The sequence below is a fragment of the Simochromis diagramma genome, unplaced genomic scaffold (genome assembly GCF_900408965.1).
Source record: "Simochromis diagramma unplaced genomic scaffold, fSimDia1.1 OVJJ01000483.1, whole genome shotgun sequence".
In the NCBI taxonomy this organism is placed as follows: domain Eukaryota; kingdom Metazoa; phylum Chordata; class Actinopteri; order Cichliformes; family Cichlidae; genus Simochromis; species Simochromis diagramma.
Window position 1 is genome coordinate 7,528,891 of NW_024386835.1, and position 24,612 is coordinate 7,553,502.

At 38.8% G+C, this 24,612-nt stretch overlaps 1 protein-coding gene across 5 annotated transcripts in view; it reads left to right on the forward strand.

Annotated features, from left to right (window-relative positions):
* slc2a9l2 (solute carrier family 2 member 9, like 2) overlaps positions 1-24,612 on the forward strand; it is an 89,175-nt gene that overhangs the window by 31,053 nt on the left and 33,510 nt on the right. For all 5 annotated transcript variants that reach the window (XM_040029178.1, XM_040029175.1, XM_040029177.1 and 2 more), the window contains exons 7-11: positions 166-298; positions 9,118-9,305; positions 11,343-11,453; positions 23,953-24,054; positions 24,390-24,465. In XM_040029178.1, the coding sequence (XP_039885112.1) occupies positions 166-298; positions 9,118-9,305; positions 11,343-11,453; positions 23,953-24,054; positions 24,390-24,465 (610 nt within the window). The remainder of the gene's footprint in view (positions 1-165; positions 299-9,117; positions 9,306-11,342; positions 11,454-23,952; positions 24,055-24,389; positions 24,466-24,612) is intronic.

The following is a 24,612-nucleotide window of genomic DNA, read 5'->3' on the forward strand; positions in this document are numbered from 1 at the left end:
TCATCTTGCAGAAATTCTTTTTAAAAAATCCAAATGCATCCACCCATTCAGTGGAACGTGTTGTAGCAGCTGTGATATACATCTGTTTTATCGCTGTTTAATATGGTGTAGCCGTTCCATGTCTGAACCTTTGATGCAGTTCTTTTGTTGATGTTTTGACTGCAGGAGTCCACCTGGATTTACCTGTTTTCCTTCCTTGCGTTGCCCGCAATGCTGCAGCTGTGTGTGCTGCCCTTCCTCCCTGAGAGTCCTCGCTACCTGCTGATGGAGAGGAGGGATGAGGCTGGAGCGGAAAAAGGTATTCCATAAACAACACTTAAGAACATCTGCAAAATGCAGTCCGGCTGACACAAGAGGCTTTGGTGTCTCATTGTGGTTATTATGTTTGAAAACTCTGCTGTTGCTCTTTACAACAACTACTACACATTACCACTCTTTTAGAGTTAGAAAAAATGTCTTAAGAAGTAAGACTGTCACTGTCACTCAGGTGACTGGAGTATATCTGCAGGGACCAGACAGAGTTTTTTAGTGAAACAGAAGTTCATGATTGCTTTTCCACTGGTGAGATTTGTGGCTTTTAGAGTGTTTTATGCTGTTTTCAGCTATTTCAGTGTACAGAAGACTAGCTACACAATTTTCACAAGTGAAAGTTTTGCTTTATATAAATACTTCAGCTTTTAATACTGGCCAAGGTTTTAAGAGGACCAAATCAGAGAGTGAATTCTTGAATTCTTCACTTTTAAATGTAAAAATATATTCTTAAATACAGCTTTCAAATAGTAAATTAAAGACTGAGAGATGGCTTCACATCTTTATTTATGATTGTAAAGCAGTTTCAAAAAAGAAGTGCATTGGTAATGTGAGTTACTGTGACGCTCAGTGGTTTTAATTCTACACATAATTGGTTTTTATTATTATTTTTTCACAGCAGACATTTTAACATGCTACATTTGGAATTTATTGCAGCCATTATTAATATAACTGTTTTTTTCTTATATAATAAGTGATAAAGCTGGGTGTGTGAAAAGTCTTTTAGTTACCTTTTTTAACTGACTTAAACCAGTTAAAAAACCATAAAATCTAAAATCTGTTTTAATATTCAGTCATATGTTACTATACCAATTCCAAAAAGGTTGGGATGCTGTGTAAAATGGAAATAGAAACAGAATGAAATGCAAATTTCATAAACCAATATTTTATTTTTAATTTCTTTTTCATGTTTTAATAGTGAGAGCTTGTATTTCACAAAAAATATTAGCAGACACGGGAGAAAGGAAAAGAAGTGTAATAAAAACAAGCCTTGTATTAGGCTGAATACCAAAAATAAGGCAAGGTGAAACAAGGGAGGAACTACACTAACCTAAACTGGGAAAAAATCCTAGGATCAACTATAAAAACAATGACATGAGACAATGGCATGAACCTGAACAGTATTAAGAAAAACTGTGACTTGCTGTGACTTGACGCAAAGTAAACAGATGAAGACAGAGGACTTAAATTCACAGAAGGGTAATGATGGAAGTGGAAACACCTGGGGAAACACAGCTGACATGAATGAACATGACGCCACAGGGGAAGTAAAACTAAACACACTGAAAATGGAAACACCAGTCTCTTCGAAGTAAAACAGGAAACATAATTGAATGTAGAGATGAGAACACAAGCTTGACAATAGAACACGGAAACACGCACACACGACATACTGGGGAGACACAGAACACAAGGAGAGACACGTGGGAACAGATAAGGGAGACGAAAGCAAGGGTATAACTAAGCGTTAAACATAGAGGACAAGACAGATGTACACAGAAGACAGGAAACGACTCATAAACATGGAGACATGGATGAAACATAAGCTAGAAAAAAACTCAACTAAACCCTAATTGAATAATAACACGAGAAGTTAACATTATTGCAGTCTAACATAAGAAAATCAAGAATACAAAATAAACTCAAAATGCTGGATCACAAATTCAGCCCCTGACAATAATATTCCTTAAAATCATGGATACTTTGAATATTTAGTCATCTACAGTACATATCATCAAAAGATTCCAGGACTTGAGAGACGTACACAAAGGACAAGACTGAAGAGCTGTGAATTTCACGGCCTCAGGCAGCACTGCATTAAGAACAGGCATGATTCTGTAATGGGCTCAGAAATACTTCCAGGAACCAATGTCTGTAACCACAGTTCACCATGTCATCTACAATAGCAGGGTAAAGCTCTATCAGGAAGAACAAAGCCACATTATGAACATGATCCTGTCATGTGATGAGGAACAAGCACCCAAACACAGACTCAGAGGGCAGGAAAGGTGTCAAATAAAGTGCTCCTTTAATAATAACCATTGAAGTGAGTCCAGTATAACAGGGCGTGTATACAGGCAGTCTGACAAAAGGAAAATGGAGACTGGGACTACATATACACACAAAGACACTGAGGTTTAATCAAGGGAAGAGGAAACAGGAGAGGAACAAGGAAGAACTGAAACTAATTAAGCCCAGTGATTCAAAGGAAGTAAAACAAAATACAAACCACAGGCAACTGGGAATTACAAAATAAAATAGGTAAGTAAGTAACTCCACTGGAAAACACAAATAGACAGGGACTTAACAAGAAAACACTAAGGAACCTAGAGTGATACATACACTAAAATCATGGCACAGTACACTGAACCGAAAACAGAATAACAACTCTCACAGCAATCAAAAGGAAAGAATAACAGAAACAACAAAACTCAACCCTCAATAGTAATAAAAACTGAAGGGCAAGAGGATAGGATAACAATGAGAGGCAAACTAAAAAAAATCTTAACAACCAGAAAACTCAAAATAACCAAACTCCCACACCATGACAGATAACCTGTCTTCTCTGGGCCAAAGCTCATTTAAATTGGATTGAGGCAAAGTGTAAAACTGTTCTGTGTTTAAACACATCAAAATTTTAAATTGGTTTTGGAAAACATGAACACCACACCTCTGGACTACCGAGGAGAAAAATTGTCCAAGAGTTCAAAAGCCTGCATCTCTGATGGTATATGGGTGCACTAGTGCCTGTGCATAGATAGCATGTATATCTAGATATTGCATATTTCTGCAAGACAATGTAAAACTACAAACAGCATGGCTTTGCACTGAACTAGCCTGCAGTCCAGACATTTCACCAGTCGAAAACATTTGTTGCCACAAAATGGAAAATCTGACAAAGAAGGTCCAAGACTACTGAGCATCTAGAATCCCATATTACACAAGAATGGGAGAGCATTCCTCTCCTGAAAGTCCATCCTCTTTTAATTGAGTAATTCAGTTCCTTAGTTACTCAATTAAAATTCTGGTTTTCTATTTTACAAATCTTTTTTTTTTTGATACCTCACAAATCATTGATTGGTGGTATAAACAATCTTTTGTTTTTTTTTTAAATATTCTGTTTCAAATGCACTGATTCAGTGCCTTTAAACCACAGTAAGCTGCAGCTGCCAGAGAGGCAGAGAGATACTTAAAATCACAGCACATCTTCATCTTTCTGACCTCAAACAAAGGAAAGAAATGAGGAGATGGTCTTTCGCATATTTATTTGGCTCTTATGACACAATAGGGGAAATAAAAAGTTGCTCTTGAATGTTATGTCCCAGTTAAGAGTTTCATCCATTAAAACTCTGTTTTGAAACTGCGTAGACCCCTTAACCTTTAATTTGCAGCTACATTTTCACAGAAATGTTTCATTTGAAACAAATGCAAATGAAAATTATTCATTACTTTTTAATCATGTCTTTTTAGTATTCTGTTTTTGAAAATGTTTTCAAATCACCTATTTTTTACTTTTTTGGTATTCCGATTGCACAGCTGCGAAAGGCAGTAAATATCAGAAAAAAACGGCAAAAATCAGCTGCTTTTTATGAAGCATGAGAAATACATACATTATTTATTGCAGCAATCTTTGCACAGTTGTGTTAAATTTCCCCTTAGACCTTACTCAAACAATAATTTATTCTCACTGACCACAACCTTTTCCAACAATTTGCTTTGTTGTACCTTACCTATACATTGGCCATAGTAAAAGGTTACAGGTGCAAAATTATAAAAAGTTTTCATAACTATTACAAATATTTCAAGCTTCAAAAAAAGAATATGATATAAATGCTGTGACATGAAAAGGCACAGCATGGATTAAAGGCATACGTAGCTCAAACTGCATGTGTTAATGAAGTATAAAGAAAAATGTAATTTCAAACAAAACTTTAATGAATTTGGTCTCTGGGGTGGTTTGAGCTGTTTCATGCCCGCGTCCATACATTATAGATTGGTAATCTCTGAAGGTTTGAAGGTTTGGTGGCTTACAGTTTATTCTTTGTAAAATTGAACATGATCTTTGATTCTTTTGAACATGTTGTGCATGAAGGTCTCAGAGGACAAAGCAGTATTTATGATGATGGTGTCACATGAGAAAATTAATGATCAAAAATACAATTAAATGGAATAAACACATTTATTATGCAGCAATAGACATGTTACCAAATAGTAGTGATAATAATAATTGGTTGGTCTTAAGGGCTTCTTTGAAAACACATTCTAGTTCTGCGATGTCTTTTTTCTGCACACTTTATGTGAAAATTCAAGGAGAGTACCCTTACCTCTCATGATGGAACACTGTTTGTTTAGCTCTGGTTTTGCCATCTGTCTTTTGTTGCTGCTTCCTTTGTGTAATAAATTCCTACCTTGAGTATTTCGAACAAGTTAGAACCAAAGAAATGTGTTTTTGTTGCTTTTATCTTACAAAAAAGACAAAAAGAGAGTTGAACAAGTCCAGAAACCAACTGCAGAAAAGCATGATCTTATAAATTTAAAGTTTCTAAATCTTTTATTTATATAATTCTGTCTTACTTTTTATTACAATTGGATTAAAACGGTGTGCCTCCAGTGGTGTAGTGGTTAACACATTTGCTTGGCAAGGAAAGGGTTGCTGGTTTTAATCCCAGCTGGAGACTCAAATCCTCTTTAGGGCTTTTTCAGGAAGGGCAGCTAGTGCATAACAACTAGTGCAAGCCCTACCGGCTGTCATCACCCCTTGTGGCAAGGGTGAAGCCGGAAGCAGCTTTTTCATACTAACATTAAATAACTGCCGAAGCGATGAAGGGTTGGGTAAAGACTTTTGTCTCTGCAAGTGCCCTTCATGGGCATAATACTTTAATTTAACACACAATGCTTTCCCCAACAAATGATCTACTTAGTTACTGAGTGATATTACTAAAACTTACAATATCTGACTTTTTAGGGAAACTGATGGGCCTTGTAGACGAGTGTTGTTGTTTTATTTAGTGAAGTAAAATGCAACCAGTGCAATGCTTGCAGAACTTCTACTCACAGATAATTTACAATTTAACGGTATCACAGAGAGGTGAGCTATGCATTGCTTCTTTTAAGCATTTTTGTAGGTCGCCTCATGGTTGAACAGTGGTTAGCACGGTTGCCTCACAGTAAGGTCAGTTCCACCTTCCAGCCAGGGTCTGTCGAGTATGCATGTTCTCTCCAGGTACTCTGGGTTCCTCCCAAAGTCCAAAGATGATGATTCTAAATGGTTCCCTGTCTCTATGTGTTAGCCGTGTGACAGATTGGTGACCTGTCCAGGTTGTACCTTGCCACTTGCCCTAAGACAGCTGGGAGAGGCTCCAGCTCCCCTGTGACCCTGATTTGGATAAGTGGAAGAGAATGGATTTTGACAACAGGCAGAGACACAGAATACAGCAGCATCAACCTTTAAATTCTGGCAGCTGTATCCTAACACACACAACATTTTACTTCACCTTGAGACTAACTTTAAATATTCTGTTTCACACTTGTCTCCATGACGATTTTATTGCCAGTGTAAAACTGCAGAACCGACAAGCCCATCATGGTTCTTTAAAGCTCCTTTGTTGCACCACATCCCTCCACCTTGTGGCACTGTGAGTCTTTGGTCACAACAGTGACACAGAGTGGAGCCCTGCAGTTCTCAGCAACACAGGATGGCTGCATGGGGACAGTGACACTGTTGAACAACTCACCTTACTCCAACAGATATCGATATCAAGTCACACCTACTCGGATAGCAGCGAGTGGTGTTTAATGCTCTATCTATATGAGAATTACATGAAGTTAGATTGATAACACTGATCATTTCAGCTTGTTGGTTCTTTTCTCTCCCTTTCTAAACTTTGTTTCAGAGATCACACCATTGTAGTTAATGGATTTTAGATTTTGGGCTTCCATGTAAACTGCTGGGAATATCTTTTTATATTTAGCTGTCAACTGGGCTGTCGATAGGTGAGTTAAGTAACTATATTATGCTATGTTTTAGTATCATAATTTCTCACTGGAGTTTCATATATCTGTATTCTGCACTGATATAACACAACCTGCACTTTTGGGGAAAGAATGTCCTCTCTCTTTTTTCCCTCTCACCCTTTTCTCTTTATTATATCAGTATCAAAATCCTAACTGGCCTTCTTTTGCTTGATTATTTGGTTTAGCAGAGATACACGTATTTTACTTTAAATGCTTCCCTTTTCCTGCCTCAGAAATCATGGCCCAGCCTTTACTGTGACACTGGCCGACTCCATCTTGTGTGGGCAGCGTCTGCATCGCGTGTCATTTCATTTCCACATCCTAATGACCTGCTTTTAGTCCTTGACTGTAGAGATTTGCTCCCGTGGACTGTGTCCTAAACCCGTGCCTAGTTGACCTGCCCACAACTCCAGGGATTAACCTTCACAAGAGAAGGGCTCAAAGTGAGAAAAGAGTCTTTCCATCCACTTATTTTTTGCCATCTATTGCATCCAAGAAGGCACGAGTTCAAACAACCTTCAAATGGCCGAGCTAAAAATAACAAAAAACGGTTAGCAGTCGTCTCTCCTTGAATAAAAAAGGTGTGGTGATTTCTGCTTCATTCTGACACAAAGAAAAGACATTAAACTTACTTAAATGTAAATAATCTGTCTTGTATTGGGTCGATATTATATAACAAATGCATAAACTTGTTAGGCAGTACGTAGGACATCGACATCTAGTCACAGATGATATGTGTTTCTAAAATCTATTTGTGGCAATTAAAAAGAAAATCTCACCTATTTTACATTCAGCAGAGGTCAAAATAATGTGATAGATACTTAAATCACTACAGCCAATAAACAAAGAGGTCTGAGAGTCATCTGCATTGCAGCAGAGTGTATTATTATGCTGATGAATTATGTATCCCAGAAAAAGCATTTAAACAGGGAAAATGTGGCCTGTAGATATAACAAATCTTTAGATTTTAAACGAGCGAAATATGTTTTCCATCTTGAATGCATTTTCTTCATGCTGTTATCCAAGTCAGTTTTTCAAATATTATATTTTGTATTATATTTTTTTCACAATATATAAATAAAACAGGGACCAATCATTTAAAAAACTGAAAAATGACACACGGGACTCTGTCCTGTAACGTAACAGCTCCATAGGTTTGTGTTGTTGTGGCCAGTTTTAATTATTTTAGCTTCCAAATCTAATTACTGCCACACCCATGAGACCCGTCCACCATTGTTATGAAGAAGATGCTGGTCACAGGAGCTAAAAGGAATGGCAGGAAATTGAAAATGATTTGTCACCATGGCTGTATAATTTAATGGCAAAGAAAGGCAAATGAGTTTATGTAAACCTGCTTGTACCTTCAGCAAAAAGAGAACGACATATCTATTAACATAGTTATTATTCTGACTGACTACTTAACCTGTGATTTTCAATTGATTCAAGCCATAGAAATGTGACGCAACTATCATTCTCTATGGGAAGAATTGAAGTTGTCACATGAGTCAACAATAATTATTGTTGACTTTTAGAATTTTGTGGTGAAAAAATTCTAATTCTACTGTATTGGTGACATTTAGGTTTATTAGGTATTATTACAAGTATGTGGAGATTCTAAATGCCACATATCTGGATACATGCTCAATCATCCAGGTACGTAAATCCCAAAAGGTTGATTCTGTTCATTTGGATGTAGCGTTTTCAATGGGAGACACGTTTCATCTTTTGTCACCTTATAAACAGTACATTTGCATAATAACTGAAACCAGCCCACTGGATAAACACTGGGCTGTGAGGTCAGTTCTCTGTACTGTTTATAAGGTTGGGGAAACCTGCAGTCAGCTGAGACTGAAGAAGTCAATTGGATGAGTGCGTAGCGTTTCTCCCATTCAAAACGCTACGTCCAGATGAACAGAATCAACCTTTTCGGGTAAATGCCACATAGTTTGCATCCAAATAATGTTACATTTGACCTTTGACCTTACGTTTGCAGTTCGCATCTGTCTTTTCTTTCAAAATGTTATATCTTTGAAGAAAGTATTGTCGAGTGAAAGAGAATGAGCTGTCTAGATACAGAAATACCATAGTATAATATCATATAATAGAATAAATATCATATAATAGGCTAAAGTTATTCATGTCCTGTTATCTATGAATCGCCTCTGTCAGTGCGCCCCAGGGTGGCTGTGGGTACAATGTAGCTTGCCATCACCAGTGTGTGAATGTGTGTGTGAATGAGTGCATGACTGGATATGTAAAGCGCTTTGGGGTCCTTAGGGACTAGTAAAAAGCGCTATATAAATACAGGCCATTTACCATGTACCAATCAATACCTATTACACATTACCTACTCCTACATAATGTTTACAAAATACAATGTGATTCCCTTTAAAGGTAAATACTACCCAGAGAAGGAGCTGCCTTGGTGGAGGTGTGCGCTCTCAATGCTGTTTGTTGTTGTTAAGCCGTGTGACAGCTCACACTTCTACCTGCTCACATTATGTTGGTAAAAAGAGCCAAAAGGCTGGACATAATGTCAGGGTTGAAATGCAGCCTGTTAATAACAAAAGTGTGGGGCTCAGTTTACTTCACTTTTAAGTACCGTTGATAAACCAATAGAAATTTTGCATTTTCAAAGTTTCACTGCTCCATTTACAGCAATATGTTCTCATTCGCCCGTGGAACAAATCGTTAGGTCCTTTGATCTCAGTGTGATGGTTGTTATTGAGGGTTATGGCACTGTCGATATTTTTAACGCTGCTGTGCTTGTATGTGTGAATGTTTGTGCGTAAGCCTTTCAGAGGTTTTTGGGAAAGAAGGATGTTTCCCAAGAGCTGAAAGAGGTCCACATGGAGGCTCGAGCTCAGGACAAACTACACACCGTCTCTGTGTTACAGCTGCTGAAGAGCCCAGCTGTTCGCTGGCAGCTCATAACTGTCATCATCACCATGGCCTGCTATCAGCTCTGTGGCCTCAATGCAGTAAGTTTTTGATTTAACTTACCTTTCTCAGGTTGTGAGTGGAATCAGCTCCCTTTATGCTATTTCACAGTGCATTTGACTGTATTTATAGATCATTTATTATTCATTTAAATAGATTCAGATGCACCAAATCAATAATGCAAGCTCTGTGTAAATATTTCATTATAAGGATCCCACCCCAACACCATTCTGAAAGCAAACAGTCAATATGTCTTTAAAGATGATCTGGCACTCTGAGAGTTACACCTAGACCTTGTTAATAAGTTTGGAGCCTTGGTCCTTCCCCAGGCAGGAAGGTGATAAGTGTTACCTCTTCTACTGGAGAGACTCCAACAGGAGAACTTGTCATTCTGCTCTATTCTGGCACTCTGGAGTACATTCCCAGTTGATTATGCTGTTTTCTGATTTTTCTGATTTCGGCTTGGGCTAGAGAATATTGCAGTAAACACTGATGACGAATTAAAGACAAAAAAAAGGAACAGAAAACGCACGAGTAAAGTGTTCGACCACCAATTGCCGCATGAAAAAAAGGCTTCGTGATTTCTATTTGAGGGATGGAACTGCTTTCTTTAAGTGACATACTGCCTCACGAGGGCTTTTGATCACATTGGAGAAAGTTCTGTTTAACACATCAGTCCAAAAATGGGTCAGTGTCATCTTGGAAGAGATGACCCACCCATCAGGGTAGAATAAAAGACAATCAATCACAACTTTGTACTGATTTGCCCTACATCTACATTCCTAGCCCTCAAGGCGACAACGCGACCAAAGTGTACCAGTAAAATTTTGTTACCTTACCTTACCTTGTTATTTAACCATTATGTGTGTCTGGTTTGGTAACAACTCCACCACTTAACCCACTGAGGTCTGTGCCTGTGCTTTCACAAGTGTGATCCTTGTATGTTTCATCACTTTTGAAGTCAAGTATTTTTTTTCTTTTTTAAATCAAGTTTTAAATCTGTCCTTTGCTTAATTACATAGTTCTTGAACTGCATTTTGTTATAAAAGTTTAAAGAGAAGGTTCAAGTGTAAATACAGAAAAAAACAAGAACGCTTGTGCACCATTAACCTAATTAAAGTGACTCTAGGTTTATGTACAGCGCTGTGCAGGAGACCCAGTGGCTGTGGAGAAGTCGCTGTGAGTCACTATATTTTGTGCACTTTGTTCAGACTAAGATGCTTAGCCATCCTTCACCTGCTGTGCTGCACTGCACTTGAGTGTCAATGATTGGTATGTCTCTGAGCTGGCTTTATAAATGCCAAGAATAGTCCTTCACCTGGAGGAAAGTTGCTGCTAATTACGGCAGACTGAGAAAAACTTACTTTAAAATTGACTTCAGACTCCCAACTCTTGAGCGATCGTGGCTCAAGAGTTGGGAGTTTGCCTTGCAATCAGAAGGTTGCCGGTTCGAGCCCCAGCTTGGACAGTCTCGGTCGTTGTGTCCTTGGGCAAGACACTTCACCCGTTGCCTACTGGTGGTGGTTAGAGGGCCCGGTGGCGCCAATGTCCGGCAGCCTCGCCTCTGTTAGTGCGCCCCAGGGTGGCTGTGGCTACAATGTAGCTTGCCATCACCAGTGTGTGAATGTGTGTGTGAATGGGTGGATGACTGGATGTGTAAAGCGCTTTGGGGTCCTTAGGGACTAGTAAAGCGCTATACAAATAAAGGCCATTTACCATTCACACACAAATGCAAAAACACTGGCAGTTTTTAAAACTCTAGATTGTATTTTCTCACTTTGCTTCCGTTTGTTCGCACTTATTCAGCCTTCTGTAAAACACGTTCAAAGGTTTTAATGTCTTTCTTTGTGTTTTTAACAATATTAGTGCAGGTGTTAAGCTTGTTGCATTTTAATGTCAATTCATCTCATCATTCTAAATGTGATGAGAATGTAGGCCAACTTTAGTGACATTGTTAAAATTTGTGTGTCAGCTCTGAAGCGAACAGGATTGCTGAGTTTTGTGTAAAGATATATATAAATGAGTATGTTGTCGTTGTTGTGAAAACCAAGACCAACGGTACTTTTTAATTTTTTTAGATCTGGTATTATACCAATGGGATTCTTCGTGAAGCAGGCTTTACTGAGAGCATACTTCCCTACATCACACTGAGCACAGGTGCCATAGAGACTCTGGCTGCCATCATCTCAGTAAGTATGGCTATTTGATTTATTACTGTAAGTCAGCAACAGCTTTCAGGTTTACTGTCAAGTACTAGGAGTTCAAAAATGAAAAACAAGCACAGACAGGCAAAAAAAAGCTGAGTGGTCAATATAACAACCAAAAAGAAGAAGAAATAACTCACATGGAAGAGAACAACAAAAGGTGCTGCAGGGAACAAAGAGAAAGTCCTGTTAACCCTCTCAAGGCAGGCGTTGCCGATTTGCAACAGTTCAAAACTAACAACCTGATTACCCCACATACATATTTTATGAGTGTTTTTTACTCAGAAGTACCACTGCAGGACTTGGTTGTGCATTAGCAACAAAAAGTTTAATTTGAGCCTGAGAGGGTTAAAAATGATAGAGAATCCAAAAAGAAACCAAAACTCTGGCAGCAATGACCTGGGACCTGAAGTTAGTCAACATACAAACTGAGGGAGGGGACGAGACTCTGCGCACACACACAGGACTAATGAGGTGCAGGTGGAACCAATTAGGAAGAGCAGACAATTATAAAAGCACACGAAGGCAGATAAGATATTCTTGCAAACTGGAAAACCAAGAGTAATGAAAATTCAAACCCTTATCTAAGCCAGACACCATGACCCAGAAGGCCCCTCTGCTAATGAACAGTCACAAGGCACATTTTCTGTTTGATTGTATGCTTTGGTATGTTTGACAATTCTAGGTTTACACGGGTATGTGCTATGTGAGAGAGGTTTGCTTTTATTTTGTTAGCAGTGGATGATGTTTTTTGTTGTAATTTACATTCCTGCACATGCATACACACTCTGACCGGCCACTTTTTTAGGTGCAGGGTTCAGTGTATTGTGCATTCAGAGATCCTGTACTGCATAGCTGGGCTGTGACAGGTGGTTGTTTGACTTACAGTTGCTTTGCTGTCAGGTCACCACAGGCCGGCCATGCTCCTCTGACCTCTGGCATCAATAAGACATTTTTAACCAGAGAACTGAGGTGCACTGGATATTTTTCTCTTGGAAATTCTCAGTAGATCTGCAGCTTCTGTCTGGCACAAACAACCATACCACATTCCAAGTTACTTAAATCACCTTTCTTCTCCATTCTGATGCTGAGTTTGAATTTCAGCAAGTCGATGTCTTGATGCCATTGATACCATTTACATGGCTAAATGCAATGAGCTGCTGCCATGTGACTGGCTGATTAGGTATTATTGGGCAGTAAAACAGGTGTATGTTATAAAGTGTGTGTATTTGTGTAAAGTCAGTTCTATACAAGTGTATTAAACAACTACTAAATATTGTCATATTTATTGATTAAATATGACTCGTGATCTCCGTGGATGAAATCTGGGTAGTGTGAAGGGCAAAGACAAATATGCAGTAGTTGACAATCCTTTAACCCAATCAACCCAATCCTTTATTGTTACTATGTTAGCATATTCTAACATATTAGCAGCTCAGCTGTACTTGGATTGCTCTCAGCCATGTCATTTCACTTGACATGCTTTTTAGTATTACTTCCTCTGGCAGTAAATCACTTTCTAAATGATGGAGCAGGGAGCACTTTGTTTGGGAAACGGCTTAATGAAGTAGTTAGTTTGTTGGAGCATCTCTCCTGGCAGCTTGTGGGCGGAGTTGTTAGTATTTGACATCATGTGATGATTTACTTGCAATAGTAACTTTGCATAATCACAGTTATGATCACATAAAGACATAAAACCCACTAATAAGACCATCTTACAGACATTCCACTGGAGACATGTTTCAGTCAGCAGCAAATGTTAGCGTAAAGCAGCATCAGTATACAGACATTATATTTTCAGGTTTTATGTCTGTCCCACACTGGAGGATTTACTAATTCGATTTTGGAGGTCAACAGTCAAAGCCACAGACACTTGTCAAAAACTCTAAACTTCAAAAAACTATTACGGTAAAACGTCTCAGAAATGTCAAGTAGGATACAATTATATTTTATGTAAGAATATTATTCACAACTTTGAGATACATATTTTCCAGAGAAGACAAAGCAGTGTTTGATGTATTGGACTTACGTTTGCCTCCTTGGTTCCCACGATAACTAACATAACTACTTGGATGAAAATCCTCTACAGTCAGTAACTGCCTGAAGTAAAAGGCTCTACCAGGTCATTGATGCATCTCCCTTCAGTTTCTGCTTATTTGTGGCTCTCTCTTCTTTCACATTTGTCTTCAGTAGCTGAAAATGATGCTCTATTGGGATGAGATCACGTGACTGACTTGGCCATTAGCAATATCCCATTTCTTTGCTTTGAGAATGTCTTGGGTTGCTTTTGCAGCATGCTTTGGCTCATTTGCACTGAGAAGCATTATTGATCAGTTATGGAGCTTTTGATATTTGTTTTGCTGTTTTTAGAAATAATGAGGTCATCATGCACTTCATTTGTCATCTTTGGTCTCTCAGACCTTTTTTATGGTGCTGAGCCGGCCAGTGCATTCGTTCTTTTTAAGAACATACAGATTGTTGAATTAGCCACTCCTAAAGTTTTTGCTCTCTGATGGTTTATTTATTTTTTCAGCCAAATGATGGCCTCCCTCGCTTGCACTTTACATCTTTTTGGACCTCATATTTAATGTGTTGAATCAACTTCTGATATGTCTGCTTCCATTGTCATGAAATCGGAAGGGAAAAGGTTTCACCTGGCCATGAAACTGCTTGTGCATCAGCCATCCTATTCGTTTTAACCTTCTGAAAATGGTGACTTTGTATAAAAGCCAATATAACATTCAATGTAAAATTTTTCTAACCCTTGAATGAAAGCTGAAGGTCTGCACTTCAATCAGATCTTGTTTGTTTGATTTAAAATCCACTGTGATGGTGTGCAGAGGCAAAATTACAAAATGTGTCACTGTCCAACAGTTTAGGGACAAATCAGTAAAACTATTTTGCTGCAGTAGCAGTGATTCATGATGATGAAGGTACGCTATCGATCGAGATAGCGTAACCATGTGTTACCCAATTCACACACACAGCACAATGACAGGGTAAAAATATTTGTTTTTTTTATGACTGATACTAGAGCTGTATTACTGTCTCCTGAACAGTAGGAGCTGATCTACAGAGCAATACTCTCAGCTTCCCAGTGCAGGGTCCTGTTCTCACCTATGATCAGTCAGTCTTCTGGCCAGTAACCAAAGGTTATAAAGTTGGCCCAAAAAGAGTTTTCTTTTTGGGATCCGTGGACTCACTGACAGAGTAAGGAGCTTATACATAAAGCTGGAGCTCACAACTGAACAGCTGCTACTTCACACTGAGTGGGAATGCTAATGTGGTATAGACACCGGACTAGGACACTACCTGAGTTTCCAAGGGAGGTATTCTTGGCATGCTGAACTGGGTGGAGACCACAAAGCAGATCAAGTTTACATTATAGTGATTGTCTATCTCTTCTGGCACGGGAACACTCTGGGATCCCCAGGAATAGCTACAGGAAGTGTCCAAGGATTGGTCTAATTGCTGGTATCCTCTTGTTATTGAGATGCATTTGAAATGCCAAAAGAAATGAACAAAATGATCAATCAAATTTTAGTTGAAGGAGCTCTTTGCCCAAAAAGGGCATTACATTTTTAGTTTAAACCAAATACTAATTGCAAAAATGCACTGGGGAATGCAGTATGTCATCTCTCCATATTTAATGTTGTGAGATTGTTAATGCCCTGCGTGGGCTGCTATCTATTTCTGTGATTCCTGTAAGCATGAGCACAGATGATCTTTGATCTGCGGCAGTGAGGAGACCCCGCTGAGTGACTTAGCTGCCAGGTGACTGACTTCAAACACCAGCATGTACTCTTCAGATACCAGTTTTACCCCCAGCTCTGCAGTATCTCTTCATCAGGCACTGCTAACTCACCTCCAGCTGCCTTTACTGAACACCACCCTTCTTATGTGGCTGACAATAATGATCATCTGGCTGTTTTGCTAGCATGCACAACGTAGTCGGAAATGATCCAAATGAAGCCAGCGTAAGCTTCAGATTTATGACTGTGTATTAATCCAATAAATAACTTGTCATGAGTTTTGACTTTTTGGTAACGAATGACAGAATCCACAACTATCGTAGCTGACATGTCACTCATGCTGAAGCTCAACTTTTTGCACCACAGGCGATATGTTATGTTATAGTCATAAACTGTACAAACTTTGCTCTTTAGAACTATTCCAGTTGGTACAGTGGTACAGTTATTAGTATCTAGAGGGTTCTGGGTTTGAACCCACTGACTGGCTGAGACCTTTCTGTCTGGAGTTTGCATGTTCTCCCTGTGCCTCTGTGGGTTCTGTCTGGACACACATTCATTTGTGTCTCTAAATTGGCTGTAAATTTGTGTTAGCTCTGCCATAGACTAGTGATCTGTTCAGGGTGTTCTCTGCCTCTGGCCCTGTGGCAGACGGTTTAGGCTCCTGCCCACCTGTGTGCAATTGCAATGGAATTGGATAAGTGGTTATGAAAATGGATGGATGGACAATACTTCAAGCACTATCAGGCAAATGTAAATATACAAGCCTTTATTTGTACTCTGTAATAAATATAAGTAGCTGATGGAGCAAACTCAAGAGCTTTACAGACATATTTTAATCGTTCGTTGGTGTTAAACATTGGTTGGATGTTCACAATAATTTGACATGTATTAAGAAAGATGAATTTCAATTTTGACTTTGTGAGTTTAAGATATTTATGTTTTTTGAATTAAAGTCTACACCTTACCTTTTCTTCAATTTAGGTAGAAAACATTTTAAAGTTAGAATTTAATCCCTGTATTTAACAATATATGCTTCGTAATATGAGAAATGAATGCACCTCGTGATGTAGCTCTGACTTTCATCCATTAACAAAGCTTTTCCTTTTACATAAAGCTGCCCACACACAATTAATTTCTTATACAAAGAGTTTTACATATGAAAAAGGCATGTGTTGCATGCCTCCAAATCCTGGTCCTTGCTTGTAAACACTAAAAGATTAGTTGCAGTTTGCTGTTAATGAGTTTTGGGAAGCCCAGGCATCAAATGCACCCAGGAGAAATGTTCCTCATATTGCTTTATAGAAAAAAAAATCAGATTTATTCAATGGTTTGTTAAACATCACAATACTGCATTCTGAATTGCTTTTACCCATGCAGTACAATTCACTTTACACAGAAAAGGATACAGAAGTTTAAAATGAAAATGAGCTATTTATCATGAATGGCATTCCATTTTTTGTATGCTGTGCTTGTATTGCATCTTTTGCAATCACCAGCTAAAGTTTGGGATGTTGAAAAATTACAATAATGCACTGTGACCACAAAACAAAACATTTTAAACTGAATTAATGACTAAGAGAAACTAACATATAACAAGCTAACTATTATGATTTAAATCAAATGACCTATGCAGAGTTTAACGCTGTTTGATTAGCAGTTCCCCTTTGACAATGTCACTAGCTAATGCAATCCTTCCATCCTCAGCTCATTAAGGCACTAGAATGCTTGTATTTGAGTATTTTTCTTCTTGAGCTATATATTAAAAAGCTCTTTTTATTCTCGATTTTTCCACCGACAGGGCACATGGCAAGATGGAAAGAATCTACTGAAAGATTACAGTGAAATAGTTTAGAGACAAATAGTTCCTGAGAAATGTCAATGCAGCTTAGGTAGCTTAGGAAAAAAAGCATGCAAACAGACAAAACACAAACAAATTGAGAAAAGGTGCTCATCGAACCGAAAACACACGAGCTGGACACAAAAAGAAACCCTTGACATAAATGAGGGGGCAACTTCAAGCAGTACAGATTGCAACAGATCTTATTTCCAGATGACAGAAAATGTAACGAACCTAGATGGGACTTGCTTGTCGTGCATATCAGAACAAATTGTTTTTGGGCAGACAGAAAAGTTTCCTTGCAGATCTGGAAAAAAGGCTTTGTAACATGTCACTAATATTACAAAAGGATCTATTTTAACCCAAACCATGTTTTTAGCTCCCTTAAGCTGCCTTTTGTTCTTACATGAAATATAAACACCTGGAATAAAATGAATGAAACACTCTGGAATGAAAGCCGTGCATGTTACTCATCCATCCAGCCAAATGTCTTTCCTACATGGACTTCATCACTCTTTATGCTACCTCTGCTGGCATCCTGAAGCCTTTATACTGGAAAGCCCAATTTCCAATTTAACAATTAAGCATCTATGTGTTCCAGTCACTACAGTCAGTTCTGTACTATTCATCAGCTACTGATGGACTCTTCTCTTTTCCTCCTCAATCTAGATCTAAATGTATCATTAAGCATTTTTACAATAACATGTTAAGCTTTATTGAAATAAATTTCTTATTCACAAACAAATCTACTGTAACTCCTTTAAGAAATCTGCCATGTTTACTAGTGACCTACTGGGCAATCGCCCTTTCATTGTGGCAGACTTGTCACTATAAGGCTGGTTAACATACAAGAGCCGAGGACTGCATGCCAACCCGCATTATTTCACGCACATCTGGGCATGTCGTCACACATGTAACCCTTTGGCAAAACAAGCAAGTTATCTTGAAATAGCAAAATGGGTCTTCTGGTAGTGATGAAGCATTTGAATCTACAATAAAAGATCCAAACAGTAAAATGTGGATTTACTTTTAGCTGAGATTGTTTTTTAATGATTAATGATTTTCAGTGTTTATACAGACAGAATGGCCGGTGGGCCCTTAAGCTGTGGCCAGTTGTCTTGAATGGCTCATCTGCTTTTTGATGTGATGAAGAGTGGCATGACGTTTTAATCCTGCCAACCGTGACAGCTGAAGTTTCCATTCTGACCTCTGTCAAGCCTGCCAAGAAAGAGTATATTAGGTTGTGAGTATTATTCTGTTAGAGCTGTCATTTAATCCTGTTTAATCAGTAGTTAAGTGTGTTATTTATAGGCACAAATACTCCTGACACAGAAACACATAATCATATTTGGTTTTGCTGCAAGTCATATGAAAATAAATACATATATTTATGACTCTCTATATAAATGTATCTTATTTTTAAGCTAGGAGCTGTATTATTAAGCCATTCTCAGAGTTACTGAGACATTATCATTAGCTAGAAGATCTTTTTATAAGTTTGTGAAGTTTGCTTATTAAAACTGAGCGTGACATGATGTTAAGCCACATTAAAGCAGCAAAATAAAACGTAACTGTTCAAACTGCTTTATAGGAATGACACAATCAAAAAATGATGTCTGCCAGATCACGTCTGTGACAGTCATGATAAAAAAGTGCACTGTCTTTCAATTCTTAAGTTTTACATGCAAAAATCATCTGGTCCAGATCTTAAGATAACTCACAAGATGTGACATATTATAGTATGACATTATTTATTTAATGAAGATTACACAAAAACACACCTCATTTGATAGCTTGTAGAATCTAACCTCAGCAGCAGGACTTTACAGAAAGTTTTCACATATGCAGCCCTATAAAAAACGCAATGGTAGTTTTGATTTTTGTGAAGGAGACGCTCTCATGACTAATTGAGCGATGTCACTGACTAGCCAATCTTTGGCATGCAGTCTGTTGATGTCACATTTTTGGATCACCTCGTATCGCTTGGAACCCTGGTGGAGTAGGTACTAATAGAAAAGGGGCTTAAGTACACCCTTACTTCTTCCATGGGAATTAAGAAGGTAAGTAGCAGCTCTGTGCTGCTAATTAAATGCACTTGGTTAACTGATCATCAGTCAGCAAGTGTGAGCACTTTTGCAAAAGCTTTGACAGTTTGCTGCTCTGGAACATTTAGGTATATGTCAGTACAAGTACATGCAATGAAGAATGAATGAAGAAGCAATAGTTGCCGCCCATCAGTGTGGGAAGTGTCATAAGGCTGTTTTCATCAAGTGGAAAAGATTCAAGAACATTGCCAATTTTTCCAAGTGTGGATTCCCCAGCAAATTCACCTCCTGAAGCCACAGAAACCGAGACTACAGTGGGGCAAAAAAGTATTTAGTCAGCCACCGATTGTGCAAGTTCCCCCACTTAAAATGATGACAGAGGTCAGTAATTTGCACCAGAGGTACACTTCAACTGTGAGAGACAGAATGTGAAAAAAAAAAATCCATGAATCCACATGGTAGGATTTGTAAAGAATTTATTCGTAAATCAGAGTGGAAAATAAGTATTTGGTCAATAACAAAAATACAACTCAATACTTTGTAACATAACCTTTGTTGGCAATAACAGAGGTCAAATGTTTACTATAGGTCTTTACCAGGTTTGCACACACAGTAGCTGGTATTTTGGCCCATTCCTCCATGCAGATCTTCTCGAGAGCAGTGATGTTTTGGGGCTGTCGCCGAGCAACACGGACTTTCAACTCCCGCCACAGATTTTCTATGGGGTTGAGGTCTGGAGACTGGCTAGGCCACTCCAGGACTTTCAAATGCTTCTTACGGAGCCACTCCTTTGTTGCCCGGGCGGTGTGTTTTGGATCATTGTCATGTTGGAAGACCCAGCCTCGTTTCATCTTCAAAGTTCTCACTGATGGAAGGAGGTTTTGGCTCAAAATCTCACGATACATGGCCCCATTCATTCTGTCCTTAACACGGATCAGTCGTCCTGTCCCCTTGGCAGAAAAACAGCCCCATAGCATGATGTTTCCACCCCCATGCTTCACAGTAGGTATGGTGTTCTTGGGATGCAACTCAGTATTCTTCTTCCTCCAAACACGACGAGTTGAGTTTATACCAAAAAGTTCTACTTTGGTGTCATCTGACCACATGACATTCTCCCAATCCTCTGCTGTATCATCCATGTGCTCTCTGGCAAACTTCAGACGGGCCTGGACATGCACTGGCTTCAGCAGCGGAACACGTCTGGCACTGCGGGATTTGATTCCCTGCCGTTGTAGTGTGTTACTGATGGTGACCTTTGTTACTTTGGTCCCAGCTCTCTGCAGGTCATTCACCAGGTCCCCCCGTGTGGTTCTGGGATCTTTGCTCACCGTTCTCATGATCATTTTGACCCCACGGGGTGAGATCTTGCGTGGAGCCCCAGATCGAGGGAGATTATCAGTGGTCTTGTATGTCTTCCATTTTCTGATGATTGCTCCCACAGTTGATTTTTTCACACCAAGCTGCTTGCCTATTGTAGATTCACTCTTCCCAGTCTGGTGCAGGTCTACAATACTTTTCCTGGTGTCCTTCGAAAGCTCTTTGGTCTTGGCCATGGCGGAGTTTGGAGTCTGACTGTTTGAGGCTGTGGACAGGTGTCTTTTATACAGATGATGAGTTCAAACAGGTGCCATTCATACAGGTAACGAGTGGGGGACAGAAAAGCTTCTTACAGAAGACGTTACAGGTCTGTGAGGGCCAGAGATTTTCCTTGTTTGAGGTGACCAAATACTTATTTTCCACCCTGATTTACGAATAAATTCTTTACAAATCCTACCATGTGAATTCATGGATTTTTTTTTTCACATTCTGTCTCTCACAGTTGAAGTGTACCTCTGGTGCAAATTACTGACCTCTGTCATCATTTTAAGTGGGGGAACTTGCACAATCGGTGGCTGACTAAATACTTTTTTGCCCCACTGTATGTCTCTAGCTTTATAGGCCTCAGTTAGCATGTTGAATGTTTAAGTTCATGACAGTGCAATTAGAAAAAGACTGTTTGCAATGAGAAATCTGGTTGCTATGTAATTTTTTCTCTAAAAAGGACATACCAGCATGGCTTAAGTTTGCAAAATTGCATCTGTTTAGCCCTAATGCAGAGCTCCATGTGAAGCCAAAAAGAAATGCAGCATATCAGCACAAACACCTGACGCCAACTGTTAAGCATGATGGTGGAAGGGTGTTTTGCAACCACATGACCTGGGCACATTGTTAAGTTGTTGAGGTGAACGTGAGCTCCTCTGTCTACCAAAAGTATTTGAGGCCATCTGTCCAACAGCTTAGGAGACCTTAAGAGGGCTATGCATAAACAAATACCCACAAACATCAATGAATTTAAGCAACACTGTAAAGAGGAGTCAGCCAGAATTCACCCAAAACCATGTGACACTGATAAATTCATGCAGACAGTAATTACTTCAAATTATTGCTGCCAGAGGTTCTACAAGCTACTGAGTCATCGGGTGCCCTTAATTTTTCACACATTGTTTCTAGATTGTGGCTTAAATATTCTTAAATAAATAATGACATTGTGAAATCTGTTGTGTTGTTGATCTGAGGTTGTATTTACCTAAGTTTATGACCTGGAAGGGACTAGATGATTTTTAAATTGTCCTGATATGTAAACCCTTAAAATGATCAGGGGGTGTACTTTCTTTTTAACATCTTTGTACAGCACACAAAAGCTACAATAGACAAATGTGTGTTGTCACTTTGTGTCATATAAATATAAAATAAGGCTTATAAATATTCAGCTTCTCGCACCTTCAGAGGTCTTAATGAACTGGAGTTTTGCTGCTGTGTGCAAATCCGTGTGCCTCTGCAGTGTGGGTAGTGCCTAGAAGATTAATAGTTGGTGCCTACAGGGACAAGTAGGGTATGGACACTGTATTTACACACATGTACACATACATCCTAAGTGAACTGCAGTGCTTTTGGAGTCATTTACAAATGAAGACTGATATATTCTGCAATATGCTAATAGGAAACTGCTTAAAAAAGCAAAATTAAAGCCAATGTATTCTTGGAACATAAAAAAAAAAATCCGTTTTCTTCTTAAGAAAGCTCAGCACCTCCCCTACACCATACATAAACACCCGCTATCTTTGCCTCTCAGTCTCAACTCAGAAGCCCCTTGGTATGGGAACAAATATTGTACAAATAACAGTGACCTTTTTGCACAACGTCATGAAGTCCCACTGGTTTTAAGAGGTAAGAGCAGTGCCATTTAATTCACACAGACTATGATGGAAGAAGGCCTGCAGCTGTGGCCTGCACTTGAATAGGGTCATGGCTCATGCTGCATCCATAATCTAGAGGGACCCGGTCAAAGACCTACTGTGACAGAATCACTGATGAGCCACATGCAGTGTTATGGATGATGAAATCTGTATGTATATGTTACTGTATATATAGGCAGCACCTCAGACCATCCCATTTGTGATGGTAATTCTTGGATATAAGCCTTTGCTTCACTGAAGCAAATCACAGGGTGAACTGTGAAGTAAATCAGCATATCAGCAAGGACTAAGACTCAAGGTTTGAGGGATAGGACAACTTTGCAAAATGATGCCATCTAAATCAGTGATATGGTTACCCATGAGACCAGTAGGAGCCAATCAGATCTCATTTATCGGGAAAGTCAAATGTTCTTAAGGTCAGACAATGCAGAATCACTTTAAAGACTCTGGGAAGACCTGTGATTGTAATGACTTCTGGTCTTTCAGGACACATTTGATTTGGACCTTAATAAAGTGAGTCAACCTATGCAAAGCTACAGTACCTTAAAAGATGCTCAGATGTTGTGCTGACCAACTGGCAAATTCCCTTACAGATATGTCGGCCAACTTTTTAAGCCAGGACCATAACCCTCACTCTGATAAACTGATGATCAGTGACCTTTAATGGCTTTACTAGACTTTACACTAGAACCATTAGCATTAACTATTTGTTTTTAATCTATCTCCTGCACTGATCAAGTAAAAATAAAATTCCAGAGGTCAGTACGCTACAAAAATTGGCTGTAATGAGCTCTGCCAACATAAAGAATGTGTCTCTAAATAATGAAAAGGTTTCAGCAGAGATATATCTCACTCTACATATAGCGTACACATATAATGTTCATATTTCATTTCATTTTGTTTGATTATTGATATCATGCTTGGCACAGTTGTTGTCGGGTTAGTTCTTTGTTGCACTGCAGCGTGTGACAATGAGAAGCTACACTTTAGCTATTAGCAGTGACTCATTGTCATTTTACCTGAATCCTTGAATCTCTCTCTTCCTAATTATGTTCCTCCATTAATTTTCTTACCACATTAATTTCACCCTTCTCATCACTTCGCCTATTCTCCACAGCTGGTGCTAGCAGCTGCAGCCTCCTGTCACTTGTGAGGCCTGGTTATTAGTTGTTTCTAGTACTACTGTTCACGGTGCAGCTGCTGCGATAGCTAACATGTCGGTTAATTTGACACATTTTGCTTTTACTTCCTTTTTATAGTTTTCTCTCAGCTTTCCAGCTCCACCTTCTCACCACTTCTTCCACACTAAAGCTTTTCTAGGCAGTGAAGGTAGGGGAGGGGCCGGTCATGTTAAGAGATGTGATTGGGCTATTCAGTGTCAGTAATTAAAGTGAATGAGTGGGTGGATGGGCTGCTTTCAGTGGTTGTACGGGCGGAGTGCAGTTAAATTTTTTTTACAAATCATACAAGGAATGACAAATTCTAATAGTCATAAACTTTATCATGGTGGACCATTGGCATGTGGATCCCAGATCTATAAATTGGATAAAATGAACTCTGTAGCCAAAAATAATATACAAAACCCTGTTGTTTATTATGGTGTCTTTTCTCCAGGGCTTGGTGATAGAACAAATTGGCAGGAAGCCCCTTCTCATATTTGGTTTCTTTTCCATGGCCGTGTTCTTCAGCCTACTCACAGTTTTTCTTAATTTCCAGGTAAGCCACACTTCCTGTCCTTTATACTAGACATACAATATCTGAAGAGGCAACATAAAAATATATTCTGAGAAAACATGGATTTTAACACAGTTGCAAATCTCAAACTTCTAAAATTCATCAAAATTCTATAAATATACATATATTTATATAAAAAAAATGCACTTTTATTATGAAACATTTTTTGCATCATTCAGTATCATTAAAATCTTGAACTGTAATTACTTATTAGCAAAACTTTTACAATGCAAAATATTTAAATACCTCACAGTACAGCAGCTGTAATATATAACAAAATACTGATTATGTCACTTGCTCTCTCTGATTCCTTTCAGGATAGAGTGTCATGGATGCCCTACCTCAGTTACGTCTGCATACTCGCTGTGATTGCCTCCTTTTGCTCTGGACCAGGTAAAACTACTCACATATTCTGTTTCGATCAAAGTAAACACCCTGCAAGCAGATTAGCTCAATAATCTGTGTCTGTAATTCAGTGAAGTACTGTACCTGTTGTATAATCAATGTGACTTTCCCCAACTTCGGCCTGGAATGATTGGC